Below are 15,951 nucleotides of genomic sequence, written 5' to 3'. Positions count from 1 at the left end.
TTCACTGGTTTCTGGCAAAAATATTTGACGGAAACCTTAAAAATTGATCATAATTTGTGAATAAGCGTGGAAAGAGTCTAAGAATTTCAAGTGCTGGAAGTGTTAAGAAGTGTGTACACCATTTAAGACATATTATCTTCCCCTCGGCTTCGCGTAAAATTGCATTTGATGGCGTCGAAGGATGGGTAAGAATTGCGTTTCTTGGCACACCAAATGCAATTCTTACCTAAAGTCTACTTGTTTCCCAGTTTTCTGCTGCTGCATATGTACTCACAGAATTTCATTGAAGATGAGTTACATAAAATTTAGTGCTGTGTGACGCCGCCTTGGCGCCACTCAGACATCGTCCGTGACAAAATATAATCCAATGCCCAATTATAATTTCACTTTTATTCAAATACACTGCAAGCCTTTTTCGTCCTCGATAGAGCAGATCGACGCGATTGGGAAAATGTTTCCTGCTATTGTGCAAATTCATCACATTTTCATGGCATGTTTCGGAGCGCTTTTCCCTCAACAATATATTAATTGTGTGAATGAATGGATGAAGAGAAAAAGTGCAGAAAATGTATGCTAATATGATAAATATTTTATTGTATAGAATTTTTTTTTCCGAAATTGCACAAATTGTGTCTGAAAATGGTTGAAGATTTTGAAAATTTACTAATTGTTATACGATTTTGAATGCAATCTTCTCTGTATTGTTTCCATATGCATAAATTTTGACCAATTCTAAAAATGCTCAAATGCATATAAATCATTAAAATTACACCGTAAAAGTTTCGGATTTATGGTTTTATCTGAATTCTCTGTGTTTAACCATATTTGGTGCTCTGCAATTCCAATGAATGTGCGGAAAAGTGCACTGAGAAATTGTTAAGAGGTGAATTCAGGTGAACCTCAAAGCAAATTGCAATAGTGCTCCCAAAATTTTCATGAGGTTTTGCAATTTATGTGCAATTCTGCCAGTTTATATGTTGGATATTTTCATATTTCTTCGCTTGTAATATCATAACTGCAGCGTGCAGGAAGATATATGTCAAGGCGTTTAACTATAATTTACGTCCTATCACAGTGAAGTCACGTAAGGATGAATTTCAGGACGACGACGGCGGGAGGGAAAAAAAGGCATCGTTTCTTTCCAGCAAATTAGACATTTTTACATTCACATAAAAATGTTTCGTGAGCACAGTTGTGAATTAATCCTCGCGAGGCAGACAAGCACTTTGTTAGCCCAGAAGATATACGGGAAGTGAATGCATGAAAGAAGCGGGAAAAGCACCACTTCTAACTTCTTAATGGCTGGCCTGCAAATAGGTCACTTTTCCTCCTTGCCAGCAGACTAACTTGCTTCATCTGCTGGCGTGTTAGACTCAACAATCTCAGTGTTGGAGCACGACAAAAGGCTCGTCATTAGCCATGTGAACGGCAGGATCTTCCGGATTTGTTTGATATAATGATTTGCTGCAGGTCACACTGTAAACCCAAATCCATTTATCCTTCAGCAATTTGTGTGCACAGCACACACTCCACATCATTTACATATTAATTAATTCATGCAGCACAATAACTCAATATAATTCGATGCAGAGAGAGGTGAATATTTGCAGTGTAGGATGATGATGGCTACCAAATAATGGTTTCTTCACTCTATTCAGCGCCCGCCTGCACTATCAATTTGCATTCCGAGCACTTCATTCACGAATATTTAAATGTAAATAGCACATGGCAGAGGAATGGCGAGATGCGGAGGAGAGAATGTCGCTGCGGAGGAACTGACTTTCTTAGAGTTGATGAAAACGAGATCTTGCTTCCCTCATTGCACCAACTTTCCCTGGGCATTCTGCACACGAAAGGCGCCCTGGTTTGAGATACAAACTTCCTCCCACTGTCAAGGTGGAGGGTGTGAAGAATACAAGCGGCTTGTAATTGTGTCAAGTGGGCGTTATAAATTGCAATAGAGTGTTTTCTTCTTCCCATGCTCAAGATACATGAATTTAATGCGGTTGTTGCTGCAGATTCTTGGCCGCCGGAAAGCATTTTCCCTCATGGAATTTTATCAACTGAAGAGACTCGACAAGTCCAGAGTCCTTTTTTTTATGAATTTGTATTTGCATTTTGTCCCTATTTTGTCATTTCTCCTTTCCAAGCTTAACTTCTCATTATATGCGGTGAAATGAGAGAAATGCAATTTCTCTCTATGCGAATTCAACAATATAGCTGGGAAATTTTTGTTGCAAACTCTGCTGATACTTTATTATGTTAAATGGGGATGTTATGAACTTTTTTAATGAGCACAGCCGCATAATTTTTGCAGAAGAGCGATAGAAAGATGGGCAAGTAAATTGCAGACTTTCGTGAGAAATATTTTCTTTCACATTTCAAATTAATTAATCTGTATTTTCACTGCACACAAAAATACTTTGGCAAGAACACCACATGTCAAGGGGGAGATAATACAGTCAGAAGTGATGTACTGCGCAGAAGAAGTACTTAAGGAGTGGAAGTGTTGAAAAACTTACATTATTCCTTTCCTGAGTGCTTCTTTTACAGACAAATCATCGAGATTTTCTGAATTTCCTTCGATTTTCTCGCAAAAACAAACGTAATAATCTTTTTTCTAGGTTATGTAATGAATTAAGGACAGATTTAGTGAATAATTCGCATTCTAGTACATAAATTCTGCTAGTCTTTGACAGAATTAAGCATTTGTAAGCAATTAACTGCTTTTTTGATCCTTGGATCCCAAGAAACAGTGCAAATTGTATTAAAAAAGAACATAACCTCAAAATTAATCTGTTGTACTTGAAAAATGTTCATTTAGACAACTTTCTGGATAATTTTGACTGTGAATCAGCAATTTTAAGATGATTTGTGATCCAGAAAGCTTTCGAATTGTGTTTTTGAAGATCTTTTTATTGTATTTTTGGGGTTATGATCAGAAAAGATGTCCAAAACAGAGGTTTTGAGTCGATTTTTATAGAAATATTTAATGAAACCTCAAGAGATTGATTACAATTTGTGAAATAATGTGAAAACAGACTACAAATTTCATATTGTAGAAGTGTCAGACAAATTTGTTAGTGTTTAAGACATATTATCTCCCCCTTGCCGCACGTTAAATCGACTCTCTATAGATTTTGGGGTTGAAAACAACTCAATATTCGCAGAATAATGTTTGCCTAACACATTGGCAGCTAGAATCGACTGCCAGGCATCGTTTCAATGCAACCCGTATTTTCATCTCTGGCAGCTAAATTTTCTGGGGATTTCCACACAAAGGACCACGGCTTTTGATGCATCGAACAATCGGCTTCCCAGATGAGGATTGCCTCGGCGGGGGGCGTGTGTAAAAAGCAAAACTAATTAACTGGGCCTGCGAACGCCCGCCGATTTATTAGAGCCACCCTTAACCTGACAGATGTATATTAGCTGAACACGCTTCTGCGTGTTGCAAATTAATTGCGTGCCAAACTAAATCCGGCATTTCAACCGTCAAGAGCGCCAAAGCAAACTCCGGGCATGGTAAATAGGTCTGGTTATGTGCTCACTTTGCACCCACACTTAAGGAGTGTGTGGTGTAAAGCTCAATTATTACACCTTGTACGGCATTTACGGCTGATGTTAAGGCTGATGTTTTCAATTTAAAAATTATGTCTCGTGCGATCTTGGCGCAGTGCATAAAAACGACCGGGGAGAAAACATACTGACTTTTCCCACCCTCTCATGCGCTTTGGTTAATGCAATTAAAATTATTTACAATCTGGCAAGCTGCTGCACGAACCCCAAAACCACCGAATGACTAATCTATCGTCCTTCTCCCATGTAATTTAAAGTGTGCCGCACTAAAATATTAATGCATATGAAATGTGTTTCATGCTAAACCTTATATGAGCCGCACTGCAATCAATTGAATGGCAAGAGTGAAAGCGTGCTCATGGAAGGAATAATAAAAGCGATTTACTGATTTCGATTGATGCTATCGTGGCCAGAAAGCATTCAAAATCATGCGATTTCTCATTTACAGCATGGGCAAAAACACCCAAGAATGAGATGCTCTTCTCAGCGCATTTAAATTTTAAGGCAAAATTGCGTTTTATGCGCCATAAAAATCCCTGTAGGAGGATTTAAAATTTAATAAAACACCACCCGAACAAAGCGTCGTGAACTGATAATTTCCCCGTATATTTTATTCTCATTCATTTCCTCATTTTTATTATGGATTCCTCAAATTTCCACCAAATTTTTTACTGCGCTCACACACAGTCGTAACATGTGAATAGCGGCGAATATGTGCAAAGCACAGTGAGAGAATTTATTTATGTGCATTTTGGACCAGGAAAATTTCATACCAATTTTTATCTCACGCCGTGTATCTTTGATAATTTGGCTGATGCATGATGGTTTAATAGCAAAAAAAGAGTCCTTTTTTTTGTAATAGCAAAAAGAGTCTGTTTGATGTCTCGCGCGAGCGGAAGCTTATCGTATGACAGAAAACTCAGCGTATCAAAAGCTAGCTTTTTCTCAGAAAAAAAACAACACCGCATTCGGTGCAATGGAAACTTTGAGAGCTTTGCTGAAGATGAGAAAACCTCTCGGGAAATTAAAGTAGAGAACTTACATGATATAAAATCCCATTTCTCCTTATCAGATTAAATCATAATCTTCACATTTGCTGCAAAATTGGGTTTTCGCCATCAAAAAATTGGACAGAAAATGAAATCTCTCTGTGGAGCTTTTCGAAAATTGTCCCATTGATTGTTGTGCAAAAGAAATGCACACGATTTATCAATTTACTGAACTCAAGTTCACACAGATTCATTGATTTGCTGCTCAACTATTCGCAATTAAATTAAATATCATGTTTTGCGTACAGTAGAAATATGGAAATCATGCTGTGTTTGTGGCTTTAAATTGAAATGTATACAGATTTCCATACAAGCATGAACGTCGAGCTTTCAGAGCTTTGCGATGTTCCGTCACAATTGCGTGTCTGATTAATCATTCAGCATTAAGTGACGCCAACCCACAAGTCCAACATGCGGCCCTCGTTTTATGTGAATTTTAATGATTAAATCCACACAGTTTGCACGAACAAATACGGAATTATCCTAATTGAGAAGTTTTTCTCCTCCAAAACAGCAACAAAGTCAGAAAACAGTCTCAGCCAATAGACAGAGTTTTGCGGATTTCCTGCAGAAGCCATCCCTCAATTGTCCTCTTAAAGTGTTTAATTTGCAAGCATGAGATCGCTCTTGTTTCCACACTTCAATGATAAATGATTTTGCCCTGGAAAATCTGTGGGGTGATTTACTGTTTTATTTTAAGGATGGAATTTTCAATTATCTCCCCAATATTTCACCTCAGCGTGCAAGACACGTCACTCTTCACACGCCGGGGAGGAAATGGAATAATCTAGAGGAGATCGTAAATAAGTTTTAGGTGACACATTTGCGCCAATGCGAGCTTTGAAGCTTCCCAGAGAACATTGATCTCATTAGAGGCACGCGAGAGTGAATGGAAGCCAAATATAGTGTAGTTTCTTCATTCACAGTGAAAACACTCTCTTAAGTGTTGTAAATTTTTTAGTTGGGTCAAAATAAAACGGCGAAATCTGTGATTTAAGTGAGTTATGGGTGAGCGCCATATGTTTCGGTGGCCCGAAGAAAAAGTTACAGCAATTTTTCCCTCGTACGTCCACATTTTGAGCCATGCGATGCTCGAAAAATTACTTTATAGGGTTTTCATTTGCCCCCCGGAAAATGTACACCACCTTTTTTTTCCCACTTCCTGGGGCATTATAGAGACCAATTCAGTTTTCCTCTGCTGCGCGCTTACAAACTTTTGTATTATTGTTGTGTGTGTTGCGCTCAAGTTTCAATTTGATTCGGACGTGTCATAAAAATTTCCGCAAATTAAAACACAATATAGTGGACGAGACATTAGTGACTTGGGTGGGCGAATTATTAAAATAATTGCAGGGCGGCGGAGTGAAAATGTGGGGCTTTCAATCATCATTAGAAGGTCTGCGCGCCATCGATAGGAAAAATCAGGCTATCGTAGAATCTTTATTGCGTGATGCAAATAATTTCTTATGCCACACAATTCCAACCACTAATGACACAAAATCCGATTCCTTCTTCTCCACCAGCTCCTCTCCTTCCCGCCCCGATTCGCGTAAATGTGCCGTGGATGGATATATCATTTATTACACCGCAGGTGCGTCTTTTCTGTGCACCTTCGCCGGAGGCGTCAGGAAATGTCTTGAGGATTTCTTCAAGTTTCTCGTCACGGCGGAAAATCACTCAAACCACCACAACTTCTACTGCCACCCCATGAAAGACACACAATTTTTCATATTTTTTTTATGCCGAACAAGGAGGCTGTTTTCCTTGATGGAATTCGCGCTGGAAAACACTGCGAAATCAGACACTGGGGAAGAGCGTGAAAATAATCCCAAGACATATAAGAGACGTGAAGTCTCAAATAAGTTCTCAAACAAACTGACTCCTCAAGACATAATTGAATGTAAGGTGATTAAGTGGGTGAGAAAATATCACTCGCTGCTCGACACTTGAGCAATTCGAGGGGATTATCTTGGTGGCAAATCAACCCTTGAGCTCCTTGAGATGCAAGGGCTTCTAGAGTGCAGCGCTGGGAAGAATCAAACCATCATTTTAGGCGGTTACGTAAGATTTTTTCGCACTACAAAATCCCCCAAAAGTGTTAAATACTCCTCACAAGACGAACACCACGCGCTTGAACGTCCCAAAGGTTGTCTTACAGTGGAGCTTTCTTTTCCTCCCCCATAAAAGCTCGCTGTGTTATGTTCAATTAATTCTACATTAAGTTCACACACACAAATTACTAACGAGTCAGTGGAAGCCTTATTGAGCAATTATATCACTAATTTGGGAAATGACAATAATCTTCTCTCTCTCTCTCTCTCTCTCGAGATTGATCACCAATTTTCGCAGTGATAAACAATTAGTCACAACACTCTTTTACTGGCCGTTCTCTGATATTCTTATATGGCTTGAGGAATGCTCCTCGCAGACGTTGGCTCGGGTTTACGTCCGCCGGTGGACTAAGTGTCTAAAAGTTTCGTTGCGCGTTCATATACATAAGTACAGAACTCCCTTCCCAAAAAGCTCCCCGCTCGTTACATATACGAGCATACGCGCGCCACGGAGGACTCTTCATACGATTTCACAGCCCCTTTTCGTGGAATACAAGAGTTTGGCAGTGTCGTTGTGTTGGTCGCACTATCGCCAACTCATGGGCTGAAATATTTAGCCAAATTTCCCGAGATTATGCAGAAAATTGAGTAAACTATTCACAGATGGACAGCATATTTTCTCTCCCCCCCCCTCACTATATTGGAATGATTTGTGAATTTCCCACTCGCTGCTAAGCCACCAGGAAAATCACTCATAGGAGTGACAGAGCACTTTTCAGGGGAGTTCAGCAAACTATTAAAATAACCATCAGAATATATACAATTGAGTGAAATAGTTTGTATTTGTCCAATGAGTTGCTTCCCTCGTGTTTACTCAGAAAGCTCATCGGAAAGCCAACAAAACAAGTGTGAATATCTGAATTAGTAATAGATATGATTGGGTTTTGAGGCGAGTATTGAATTTGTGACGAATGCTGCTTCTATTTGTCTTGCGGAGTCGACTAGAAGTTGGCCAGCTTGTCTTCCTCCTCGAGAGAGCTGTGTACCTTCGACTGCACGCTTTTACATGTACATACGTAAGCTCTCGAGGGATTTGGGGTGCTTCTGGTGGGAAAATGGGCCATGAGGACTGTGTCTCGTGAGGGTGAGTGGCTTGGTGTGTTGCCAGCATGGAGCATTCTTGACAACGGGCCACATTATATTTTGTCTGCTCCATTGAGGCATCCGAGAATGGGTCGGAGTGCGCACGCATCATGCTGTTTCACGCGGGTAAACACTTTCCCCTCCGTGATGGCCTTATGTGTGCATTGCCCACCACTACACTGCAACTATGGAATGTGGATCAATTTTTTTTTCTGCTGCCCTCACACACCTCAAGAATTATTACATTTCAGCTGATACCATCTTATATCGTGGCTCCTCCAGTCGGACTCACACCAGCGAGCGCGGAGGGTGGATTTGGGTGAAGGCGAGCTTCCACATCAGATACTAATGCCAAGGGTAGTCCAGTGGCTCTTTTATCGGCTCATTTCTTGCGAATGGGAGAGCCGAGCTATCCCACGAAATTGGAGGCAAAAGGAAAGGCGCTCGAGAGAATTTTCCCTCCTTCCACATACTGAAAGTGTGTCCAATATTGAAAATGCTCTACCCATTCACTGGTACATAATCTAAGAATTTATTTGACTTTTTCACCAAGATGAAGCCTTCTGCCAGTTATTGTAAGAAATTCTTGGCAATGCAGTGAAGCAGGAATATTGGTGAAAATAATAAAAATCAATTGAAAAGCATCTCGTATTGGTCGTTTTGGCAAACACACCATTCTCATTGTTGAATATTATTAAGTTTGCAATGAATTTATTGCTCATGCATGACACAATATTATCTCATGCTTTCTTCTGTTTCACAAATTTTTTTTGGAAGAGGAAGTGCACAAAGTAACAATAAAATAACATTCTGAAATCATATTGTACAATCAGTATATATTGAAGATTGTGCCAAAAATAATTGAGCTTGATTGCTCAATGTCATAATCTCTTCACAAGCTCCCCATCATTGACATGGTTTCATTGCAATGGCAAAAGCTCTTGGCTGCTGAAATAGAGCCAAAGTAGTGAAAGCTCTGGCGGTAGTTCAGTGCAGATTCAAACTAACAGCATTTGACTATTAGCTGTGTGTCTCGGCTGGATACTGTGAGATTTGAAAGATGGATTTTCAGTTAATGCCACACGAGTGCCTCTCTTAGAGACATAAATAGCCCCGAGGCATTAAATAATAATAAAATAAATTTCCAGTAATAAATGCCAGACGTGATTGTTTTACAATACGAAGAGTGATTTCACTACACACAAAATGCGTGTGTGGGTTTGGGGAAACTCCTTGCGAACACATTAGGCTTAAGGGGATACTTTTCTTCTGCAAAAAAAAAGTGTTTTGATAAAAATCAATGAATTGAGGATTTGCCTTCACATCCAAATATAAATTATTCTGTCTGACGTTTAGGAGGATTCCTCGGCACAACTCTCAGAGATACAAAGAAAGAAATTTAAAACATCCCCTCAAGATTACAATGGGAATGTTTATTTAGCCGCACGTTTTTCATTTTGGGGAAGGAGATTCCGTGAATTTCACCAGCACTTCAAGTGGATCCTGGGGTGTCAGAGGACCTTTGCATTAAGCATGGAAATTTATTGCTTTGATGTTGAACCTAATTTCGCAGCAGGGGTGACATGTTACAGCATTAAAATCTCTTAATTAGAAGCCTCAAATTCCACTGTGTATTCCGTTCCCAGTGCTTTGCTACGCTACCAATTGAATTTAGTGAACTTTTAGCAATGTGGTTATAGTGCATAAATGCAAGGATGAGATAATATGCTCCAAATCTCTTCACCACTTTCAAACACTTCTGAACGCCTCAAAAGACACTTTCTGTCGCTTTTTAAACTCATTCAACTCTTTATCACCACTCAATTCTAACTTATCACAGTCTAATTCGGGTTTTTTCCGTATCAAGAAGTTTAAACTCTTCAAATTCTTAGATTTAAGATTGTATAAACTAATCTTAATGTCTCCCGATTTGCCCATGAAACCAATTTCTGTCTTGATTTTCTAGTTTTATCTTCGGAAAACGCCAAGAACAAATCTGACCAAATTGTGAGGTTATGAAAACTAGCTTTAAACCTTCTTGGGCTAATTTAATATCACAATGATTCTACTGGATATTAAAGTACAAACATCGGAAATAACTAAATAAAGAGACATTCATCTAGGCTAAAACGGCTAAAATGATATTTTTTGAGGTTATGTTGGACTGTAAAGCTGTTTTTGAGCAGAAATGCTCAACTGTGCCAAGAGGAAAGAGAAATATTTCCAGTTGAAACACAATTTTGAGGGTAATTTCAATACCAGAATCTGACTTAAACGTCTTAAATCAATCACATAACCTAGAACAGGCAATATAACTGATTAGAAAATGCCTCAATTTATTGAAACAGAAGCTTTTGCAGTGTGAATTCCAATTTCAAACACTTCCTTTAAAGCTGTACACCACTTCTGACCATAATATCCGTCCCTTGCATAAATGTATAAAATGTATTCAGCTTGAAAAGCTGTGAGGATGACTTTCTTCTGTCTCAATTTTCAATTGAGGTAAGATTCAATCACAATGAGATGCAATTAACTTGAGATACTCATTCGGAATTTCCGGTGTTCTCGCTCGAACAGGATGTGCGACTCAGTGGAAACGTTTGCCGTCCGGAAGTTGAGCCATATGCTTCTTTATGGTTGTATTGTTGAAGCGCAAACAGCCCAGGAGTTAAGTTTTATTCCGACATTTGGCTCTAATAGTTCATGAAGCAATTTAATTAATTATGAATGGACCATATCTCAAAGGACCGCATCAGTGTCTTGTGTGGTGGCTGAGGAATTGTTACGAGGCTCCATTTCGCCACAATTCGCTCACTATGACATGCCTTAGCGTCTTTCAACCCCCATAAATTGCTCCCCGGAGACAAATATTACAGCAAAGTTGCGAGTGTGAGCAAAAATTAGCAATTATTCCGTGCTGAAGAGAACTCCTTTTTGCATGGATTTCACATGGATTGGCGGCAGCATATTAGCGGCGGTGGATAAGCTTTATGTGACACCGATAAGAGAGATATCAGAAGCGCCGAGAGCGCGATAAGCGGAGATGGCGTGTGGGGAAATTTGCAAATGCCGCCACAAAACCCAAATCACATCTTTACGCATTCTTCGCCTTGTCGCAACGCCATCGTAAGTAACGAAATAATAAAAATTGATTTTTTTTCTCTTCTTCAACAATCTTACCCCAATATTTGCCAAAAGCCCACAGATAAATATATTTCTGAGATATATTGAATGCGAGAAGATTGCATTGAAATCTTGGGTGTGTATAGAAGAATGTCTTGTTTGATTTTTCGCCAAATCTGGATTTCTTCTCTCATCCAAGTGACATCGCATAATTCTCAAGAAAGTGTCTCTAAGCAATGTTGTCGAATGGGTGCAAAGACAGGAGGAAGAGTGACGCCAAAGCGTATCAATAAACTTTTTACAATGCTATTTTGCAAGCAAATTGAATTCACTGAACTGAAAGTTGAGCGAAAAAGAAAGACTTTTAAGATGCTGAGCCCCGCGCAGGATGAACAATCCAAATCGTGTTCAGCAATTTATTAGTTGTCTATTTTTATTAGCATGGGATATACAGTAGCGAAAATTATGTTAGGACACCTGTGAAATTTTGGCCATTTTTCCTTTGGTGCTAAAAATTCGATATTTCTTTCAGTTTTCGAGACAACTACCTTAAGACAAAAAACAATGAAAATTTAATGATCTTTCAAATGGCGTTGAGATCATGGCGATATTTCAATTCGGGGCTGAGATATTTCAAAATGCAGAGAGATGTGCTGCATATAATCGCGCAAAAAATCGAACCTCTCAAAATCAATTCCAAACGAAAGGTAACCTTAAAATGACGAAATATGACGAAAATGGGAGGAGACATTTTTTGATTTTCGTGTCTGTTTGTCGTTCCGTCCGTCCGTCCGTCCGTCACTTTTTGGACAATATAATATTAAGGACTTTGTGACGATCTGTGATTTTGCTCGTTTTGCTCCTCAGATAGTGACTTGCAAAGCTGAGTTATCATGAGTTTATGACATCAGACGCCAGTCACTATCACTCCATGATTTATACAGCTGTGTGGAGATACCGATCAGCTTCTCAAGAAGCTCTGAAATACTGATTAAGAGGTTGCCAAGTTTATTCAACGGAACTAAGTCTCCATTTGGACGAGAAGCCAGTTGTAATAGGTGGAAATTCTAGTAAACATATCGGGAAATGCTTGGCCGCAAGGTGCGATTATCCAGGAAGCTACCCCAATGGCAGTGTTGCCGACAAAGAGTGCTCCTCCGGAATCTCCTTGGCACACGCCCTTGCCGGGCTCCGTTAGGACGCACACCATGTTGTCCTGCAGGATGTGAGCATCGTTGGAGGGCAGTCTCTGGTAGCAGTCCTCGTTCGTGATGGTGTGCATGGTGAGCCACTGCAGCGTGTCCGGGAATGTATCAGCGCCGTGAAACGTTCTTCCCCATCCGATCGCGGTCGCCACGACGCCAGGACCGATGTGATTGGATCCCAGGAGAATTGGAGCAGCTGTTGCGGAGAAGATGATGGGATCTCGCGTCTCAAGCAGACCAATGTCTCCGGCTTCGTCCAAGGGATAGAAATCCGGATGGTTGACGATGCGATTGGTGAAGACATTCGTACCGCCGCTGCTCAGCAGCAGTGCCCCGACGATGATCCAGACGCTTTCTGGCGTGCGATTGAGCGTGCAGTGAGCTGCAGTGCCCACCCATCGATTGGTCAGGATGAATCCTCCACAGAAGTGAGAATTGGCAGTGGTTCTGATGGACACCGCGTGAGGAAATTGCCCAGAAGCTGCATCCTGACCGCCGGTAATGAAGCCTTCCCTGTCTCTCGTGAGCTCCTCGAAGTTGTCTCCGAAATATCCAGGGACACCTAAAACACACACACCACAGTGGACTCAAAGAGGATCTTTTGTGTACTGTACTTGAGAAAACTCACTCTTACTGGAAACTGCCAGCACTGAAAACGAGAACAGAATCACCTTGAGCAACATTGCTTAAATGCTGATCATGATTCAGAGGCGGGACTTTTTATAAGAAGCTCCCAGAGTTGACCATATCTTATCACAGCTTTCTGAACCACCGCAATTCATCACCAAATTTACTATCGATAAACAAATAATTGCGTCAATATTGCAGGGATGAAGAACCAGTTTTCGTGAATTTTCACATTCTCATTAACTAATTGCTGACAGAATCCAAACCCGGAACACAACTTTGAGATAATTTCTTATGTATTTCGATAGTCCAGATCGAGACGTTTCCAAAATGGGGTCAAACTTGTCTATCGAAGCCATAGAACCAGAGTTATAACTGTTTGATTTTCAAGACTTGGATTTTATATTGCATATGAAAATTTCCGTGCTTTCTTTCCTTTTAACTAAATCGAGTTTGTTCACGGAAGAGAGAAATTTTCATATCCCAGCTAATATACCATAAGCACACGCGAATCGTGTGCTTATCCACATTTTGGCTTTGATTTCCTCTCAAATAAACATCCTCTCATTCTTTTCCCATTCTTATTTTCCATTCAACCCAAGCAAAGAATCGATCTGGCTCTTTTTCTTCCCGATACTATAAAAGAAAATCGTATCAACAAAAGCCAGTCTTTTCTCCCAGGGAAAGGAAGAAAAAAAACTCCGACGGATTATCATCAGACAGAGAGTTTCATCTGTGATATTTTTAAATATGATTTTTCAGCGAAATTTTTGTTTAAGATCTAATTTTTCGCCCCAAAAACAATTCATGTAAATTTTCGGATTACTTTTCATTCACTGACAAAACAATCTCTCTCTCTCAAAATCCCTTCCAAAAACGTTAATAATTGGGAAAAACGAATGTTCAAAGGCATAAAACCTGCTGGAGGCGTTGATTTTGTATGGAGAAAATGTGTCTGAAAAACCCTTTTTGTAGTCTAAATGCCAACTTTTGCAGGAGTTCAATTCATTTTCACCCAAGTTCTCAATAGCCAGAAAAGTTCCTTCGCTTCACCCTTATTCGCCTATATCACAATTATCGAGCAATTTATTCACACCCTTTTAGTATTGCTTCATTGAAATTCAATTAAGCGGAAAATTTGAGAGCCTTCATCGAGCCTTCGTGCAGGAATTTCCCTTCGAAATGTGTGACACAGGGATAGTGGGTGTGTGTGTGTGAGAAAAAGGAGAAAACTACGGAGTTAATGCACAACCTTTCGCACATAAAACTTGTGTTCGTCTTGTGACAAATTTTGATTCTCAATTTTCGATTCCCTCAAGATCCCCCGAGGCTGTTCCTGAGCACGATTCACTCAATGGGACTTTATCAATTCCAGTCACGATTCAAATTTTTGCGTGACTACTCCGCATTTCATAGTCTCCGTGGTTAAATACTGCCTCAATATACATATTGCAGGGCTCACAATGCCAATTATGTGTGTGTGCTTCAGACGAAATTCCACGGGGACTCGTCAGGAGGCAAATATTTTGTAAAATGATCCCTCTTCCCTCTGGATTTTAATTTTACATTCGTCTGCCTTTCACCATCATGTCACCGTTCTTTTCCCAAAGAAAGAGAAAAAGTTGCTTTTACATGAAGCTTTTGCCATTGTTAAGCCATCCAGTGTTAAGAAGTGACAAAAAGTTATTCATAATTTTATTTATACATCTCACAACGCTTTTCCTGTTCAATTCAGCATGAAGATATGTTCAGACAGAATTTCAACTTCGTGCAAAAGTTGAGGGGAAATTCAGTGAATTGAATAAATTGCGAATTGTATGTGAATTCAAGTGCATTTCCCGCCAATTAATTCACTTTGTTCATCATGTTTTCCCTGACATTGTATTAATTGGAAATAGATAATCGACCAAGAATGATGTTGAGTGGAATTTATATGATTTAAGCGAAAGCCAGTCACCTTTTCGACACTCTCAATCGCTATACTTTCACTGAAAAACCACGGTTTTTCCCACAACCAGAAGTTCGAGAGCCACAAAAATTTCCCGCCCACTTTAAAGCTGAGCCAGACGCAGGAGTGAAAAAAGCTCCGCTTTTATGACTTTGCGCTCAATTGGGGGGCAAATTCATAATGAAGGAGAAAATTATTGCATTATTTTCCCAAGAAATTTAATTAAAACTCCAGAGAGACGAAGAAGTTTGTGGATATGTCTTCAACTGTGGTGTGAAATTGGACTTGATAGAGTGATTAAAATTCACCCTTCAAACTTTCGGAAAAGTATATATAATGGTAATTTTTCAATTTCTCAATTTCTCATGTTCGCCACTCATCGTCTGGGCGTCTCAAGAGACGTGTTGACTCAATTCGTGTGTGTGTCTTTAGCGTAATCACGTGTGAATTTGCTAAAATAATAATTACATTACTGCGAATACTTGTGAGAATATTATACTCTCTCTCGCTGTGTGTGGAAACTAAAAGTGTTTAGTCATAAATGTAATGAGTTTTTCCCTTCATATCAAATGATTCCATTATGAGCGCAGAATGCTCAGCAACACACAAGTTAACTTTGTGCGTCCTATATTCTCTCTTGTGGATAGCATAATGATAGAGGGCGTCCCTGCGAAGGCCTGAAAGAATGAATTACAAATAGGACGTAATTAAATCATAATTAATGGTGTTTCCCGTGTGAAGTCCTCATGTGGGTTCACTTTGTCGTGCCCATTTTAATGCCCCGCCGTCAGAGTGGCTCTTCAAGTGTCGGCATAATTGCATAATTCCTGCTCATATCCAGACACTTCACGCGAATCCACCCCCGCGCATTCGGTTCAGCAGTTCATCATCACTTCAGTGTCCTCCCAAGGAATAGATATTATGGCCGGAAGTGGTGTACAACTTCACGGAAGAGTTAAAATATATCGAATATTTGCACTGCAAAACGTTCCATTTCAACAAATTCAGGCATTTTCTACACAATTCTGTTTAAAAATGTCAATTATATTGCTTTTTCTAGGTTATGTGATTGATTTAAGACAGATTCTGGGGTGATAAAAGATTCCTCAAAGCATGAAAATTGTTTTTAATCTGGGTTTATTTCTCTTTTTCCTGGCAAAGTTGAGCTTTTTCTGTTTAAAGTAACTTCATATTAGGTGAGAAAAAGCTTAAAAGTCATTCATAAT

General features: G+C 39.6%; 2 protein-coding genes across 7 annotated transcripts in view; both read right to left on the bottom strand.

Annotated features, from left to right (window-relative positions):
• Nucleotides 1-15,951, bottom strand: part of LOC132261440 (calmodulin-A-like) — a 44,215-nt gene that overhangs the window by 19,903 nt on the left and 8,361 nt on the right. For 2 of the 6 annotated variants that reach the window (XM_059760256.1, XM_059760261.1), the window contains exon 1: nucleotides 6,924-7,083. The exons of 1 other annotated variant lie outside the window; for it this stretch is intronic. The gene's annotated coding sequence lies outside the window, so the exon portion shown is untranslated. Of the gene's footprint in view, nucleotides 1-6,861; nucleotides 7,084-15,951 lie in introns of those variants that run through there. 3 more of the 6 variants (XM_059760259.1, XM_059760258.1, XM_059760257.1) reach the window with 3 other exon arrangements.
• LOC132263389 (chymotrypsin-2-like) lies at nucleotides 11,967-12,833 on the bottom strand. Its single transcript, XM_059763125.1, has 2 exons — nucleotides 12,779-12,833; nucleotides 11,967-12,712 (listed from the first exon to the last, which is right to left on the bottom strand). Exons 1-2 carry the CDS (start codon nucleotides 12,831-12,833, stop codon nucleotides 11,967-11,969), a joined length of 801 nt encoding a protein of 266 aa, XP_059619108.1.

The sequence above is a fragment of the Phlebotomus argentipes genome, unplaced genomic scaffold, assembly GCF_947086385.1.
Source record: "Phlebotomus argentipes unplaced genomic scaffold, Phlebotomus argentipes genome assembly contig_15, whole genome shotgun sequence".
In the NCBI taxonomy this organism is placed as follows: Eukaryota; Metazoa; Arthropoda; class Insecta; order Diptera; family Psychodidae; genus Phlebotomus; species Phlebotomus argentipes.
Note: the sequence above shows the minus strand (reverse complement) of the source record. Positions and strands in the feature narration are given on the sequence as shown.